Here is a 4,517-nt window from a genome sequence, read left to right as displayed (position 1 = left end):
AATATCCAGCACTAGGATTCATTTGAGTGAGCAGGACAGGGAATCTGCTCTTGCCTTTGTTCAGCTCTTAAGTTCTGTGGTCACAACTGGGATATACACGCGTCCTTTGTTGTAAAAGCACATCCACAAGGGAGAAACCCTTAAGCTTATTCAAAAACCAGGTAGGATGTCAGATATCTCCAATAGTTAAAACCACAGGAATTAAATTCTAAATTTTAAACTCCCTTTTATTGAAATATAAGTTTGTTTAGTATATTTACACCACACTTTATGCACATATATACATAGAAGGCAAATTCTGTCAAATAAAAAAAAAGTTCTTAATAAAAAATAAAAATAAAAACAAAGTAAAGTGCATAAAACGGATTTTTTTTTTCCTTCTGGTGAACATCCTCATTGTCAAAATTTTGGCCGGTTGGGAAGGGGGAGGGATTAGAAATTCATTCTTCGACTCCGTGCACACAGGCAGTCCTGCATTTGTAGCCTTCAGGCCAAGGCGACAAGCTGTTAAGGAACAAGTCAGACAAACTGCCAGGGTCTGCAGGGCTCCCCCATTCTGTAGGTCCTGCTTCCTTTGTCCTATCGGAGCGGTTCCCCAGCTCTTAACAGTGACCTCACCATCACGGAGCCGGAACAAAGGGAGAACACGGGAAGGGGGCTCCACCAGCCAGTGTCAGAGCCCTGCTCCCGGGCCACCAGCGCGGCGATCGATAGGAAATTGCAGAATTAGCTCAATGGCTCCAACAGAAGTTTTCCTTTTTCGGGAAGGGAAGGGGCGGGTGGAGGGGTTGCCAAGGAAGGGGCTGTATCTCCTACCGAGACTGCCACTCGGGGGCCAAACTCCGGCAGCAGCCAGTTTCTTTGGATGCAAACTCCGTGCTGGCACAGGGAAGAATCCTTTTATAGGCTGGGTGAGCTCATCCTCCCAGAACTTTGAAAGGAAACTGCTTGGGACTGCGAGAAAGGGGCAGGTGGGTGAAGCGGAAGTTTTCGGTCGCCTTCGCGCTCGGGTCTCCGGCTGGGCGTTGGCCGGCTGGTCCGCAGGAGGTGGCAGAGGCGACGGCCCTTCCCCCCATCATCCATCCCCCAGCCAGGGGTCTCACACTCTCTCTTCCTCCGGGTAATGCTAAGTCCCGGGTCGGCGGCCGTACTTAGCCTTACAGTGCAAAATGTGCTTGGCAAGGAAGTCGAGGCGGCGCTGCAGCAGCTGAGCGTGGGGGTCGGCGAGCGCGGCCAGCTCCGGGAAGCGAGGCTCGTGGTGCTGGTAGAGGCGCAGTAGCCGGGCGGCCGCGTCCTGGCCTCGGTGTAGCTCCAGGACGCGCCGCGCCGTCCGCTCTCGGAACACGCACACAGACTGCAGCAGCGGCTCGTTATATTTGTCCCACATGCCTGCCACCCGGTAACCGTGCACCAAGCCCGCCTCGTTGTCCAGAAAGACCAGCGCCCCGCCGGGGCCGCGGTGCAGGTTGCTGGTGGCTCGGTGCATGACCCGCGGGTCCCACTGCAGGCTGAAGAGGTTGCTGACTAGCCGGTCGAAGTTGGCCGTCAGGTAGTCGAAGAGGATCAAGTCGGTCCATTGCACCAGGTCTACCAGCTCCGCCCGGCTCCGGTTGGCCAGCTCACCGCCGGCGGCGCGCAGGGGCCGCAGACGGCCGTCCTCGGAGCGCCAGGGCGCGGGCACCACTACGTCGGTGAGGTTAGGCAGCCAGCGAGTCAGGCTTACCACGCTGCCCTCGGTCCAATGCGCGGCACGAAGCTCCTCCTGCACCTGAGCCCACTGCGCGCCCCAAGCCTCCACCCGAGCCAGTGCCAGCGGCGGCACGTGGCGCTGGAGGCCCAGCAAGCGCGCCAGGTAGTAGGACAGGGCCTCGCCCTGGATCTGCTCCGGGTTGATGCCGTAGCGCACGCAGGCGCGGGTGCCGTCGGCAAAGCGAGCCAGCCGGTTGGAACTGCGCCCGCAGCCCCCGCGCTCCAGGGCCACCACCCGGGCGCGGCGCGCCGCCTCCAGCCACGCCGCCGCCTGGGCCTCCGAGAAGCCCCGGGGCACCTGCTCCTCCAGGCCGCGGCTCCAGAAGACGCCCCCGTGCACCGCGGCGCGTTCCTCCGGCCGGGGCCGCCCGGTTGGCACGTGCCGCCTGCGCTCACCCGGGGGCTGCCCGGGCGGGCCGTCCGCGCCTGCCGCCAAGGTGAGCAGCGCCCGGAAAGTTTTCAGGGAGCCGCCGCGGGCGTCCCGCGCCAGGGGCGGGGGCAGAGGAAAGCGAGGCGCGGGCTCTCGACCGCCGACCCGGGCCAGGTGCCGCGGGAGTCCGTCTTCGGGCGTCCGGGAGGTGGGTAGCTCGGTCCTCGGCGGCAGGAGTCCGCCCCACAGCGCCAACAGCGAGCCCAGCGCCAGCAGCCAGAGCCCGGCGGTGGCGGCGGCGCCCCGCATCCTCCTGCCCATGCTCCGCGGCCGCGCCGGTGCCGCCACCGCTTCAAGCCGAGCCCCGGCACCCGGGTCCCGGTGGCGAGGCGGGCCCGGCAGCTCGTTGGCTCCGGGGCTCCGGGCGCCTCAGCTCCATCGCGGCTGCGGGGCTCTGCCTAGCGCTCCGCCCGGCACTGAGAACTCGCCTGGCTGCCGCTTCCCAGCTGCTTTTGTATTTCGCTGTGAGACCCTCCGGCGGGCGCGATTCACAGGCGCCCGGACCACGTGGGAGCGAGGGCGGGGGGAATCCCCCTCCCCCTGCTCCGCCGCCGCTCCCCGCCCCCCACTCCTCCGCCCCCTTCCCCTCCTCTTCCCCTTAAAGCGGCGATGGCTCCTTCCAAGCGGGAGCAGCGGCCCCACACTGTCGGGGACTTAGGGGCCGGGAGCTGGAAACCCGGCTGCAGGCGCCCGCGCGGGGGCGTGGAAGCAGGCGGCACGGAGCTAGAGTCGCGCGGGGTGGTAACGACGCGCCGCTGGCTCTCATGGGGGTTGCAGTGGGCGCGGAGTCTCTCCTGCAAAGTTCAGAGTAACCCCCAATCGAGCTCGGGGCGCCGCCCGGAGTGAATGGGGGCGGGTCTTCTTGCCTTGTCCGTTTCCAACGTTGTGATTCACTCTGCCTTATATAAATCCCCGGGGAGCTCTCCGAGCCACAGAGGATGTGACTCCAGCCGGGTTAGAAGAACCATCTGTAGCAAACAACTTTGAACCGACACCGCCTTTCCCGAGCGCGCTCACTGCCCTGGTCCTGTGTGCTTTGAGATTGGTCGCTCGCTCTTTCCCGAGGGACTCTCTGGGAATTCGACCTCACTGTGCAAGAACACCTAGGCAGGTTTCATTCAACAAAGCGTCTGTCCTCGCTTCTGGACACGGAGCAGTAAAATCCACAGATGCGGTCCCCTGCTCACGGAGCTCACTCACAGTCTAGGGAGATGTTTAGGTTGCCACGACAGCCTTACAACTCAAGATCCGACCTAGTCCAGGGGACGGGGCCTTAGAGACGGTTTCTCTAGAGAATGACACGATTCGGCTCCTGGGGGACGCAGAAGGGATCGAGCTTGCTCAAGACCACAGAGGCAGTAAGTGAAGAAACTAAAATTCAAACGGGGGTCTCCAAGTAGCATGCCGCTTGATTTTCCCTCTATCAGGAAAGTTCACTATTTTTAGTCAAGTGGCCAGCATTCTTATTTTTTAAAGGCTCACTGTCATTTAGTCACTTTATGCCCCACATGTGATTTTCAACTCAACAAATGAAAAAACAACCACCACCATACTGCATTTGACTTACTGGTTTAATGGTTTTAAGGGAAGAAGTGTTTAGGGAAGAGGGTGGAGGAGCAAAAAATAATAAAATGAAAAACAAAACCAGCAAACCACATTGTCTTCCAGACACTTTTGGGTCCAGTCCACCAGGAAAGTTATTGGATAAGAACTGGCTCTCCCTCTTAGCTCTGTGCATGAGACTCTGTCCCAGATCCAAACCAAGATTCTCAGGTAAGACACGAGATGAGGGGTGGGGCTGGATCCCACCTCTGAAAGCAAGGGTTTGAAATCTGTTTCCTTTCACCTGTTTCTCTTGCCTTTACCCCCTCATCAGATGCACATGGGGGTTTTCAACTGCATCAGTGCATCACCTGGTACTGATTATACTTATTTGCCAAAAAATGAACGTTCTAGAGTTATAGGGCAAGCACCCTAAGGTTTGTGACTAAGTAGAGACATCTGAAGACCACATCTAGAGACTTCCAGAGCTGCCTCAGTATACCTTCAAGTGTTTTCATATTGATTGAAATGCGGGGTTTTGGTTGAATCTCTTCTGCACCCCATGGTAGCTATATCATGCCTTTATATAGATCTTATCTGATGATGAGATTACTATTGCTGTACTATCTTACTTCATTCGAAGGTACCATCTTCCTGTTCTGTGCAAGCTCCTTACCCTCATCTTTCCCTAGAAGGCAGAGGACTATATCTTAACAACTTTCTATTTGTCTTACCAGGTAGCATAGTATATTGCACTAAAAAGGTGCTCAGTAGCGTTTAATTTTTTGTCTTTTGG

General features: G+C 58.1%; 1 protein-coding gene across 1 annotated transcript; it reads right to left on the bottom strand.

Annotated features, from left to right (window-relative positions):
• Positions 1 to 251: 251 nt before the first annotated feature.
• FJX1 (four-jointed box kinase 1) lies at positions 252 to 2,636 on the bottom strand. Its single transcript, XM_052653031.1, has one exon. It carries the CDS (start codon positions 2,438 to 2,440, stop codon positions 1,127 to 1,129), a length of 1,314 nt encoding a protein of 437 aa, XP_052508991.1. The 5' UTR covers positions 2,441 to 2,636; the 3' UTR covers positions 252 to 1,126.
• Positions 2,637 to 4,517: the final 1,881 nt, after the last annotated feature.

This window comes from Budorcas taxicolor, chromosome 15, assembly GCF_023091745.1.
Source record: "Budorcas taxicolor isolate Tak-1 chromosome 15, Takin1.1, whole genome shotgun sequence".
Lineage (NCBI taxonomy): Eukaryota > Metazoa > Chordata > Mammalia > Artiodactyla > Bovidae > Budorcas > Budorcas taxicolor.
The sequence above is the reverse complement of the archived record's forward strand: the minus strand, read 5'-3'. Positions and strand labels throughout refer to the sequence as shown.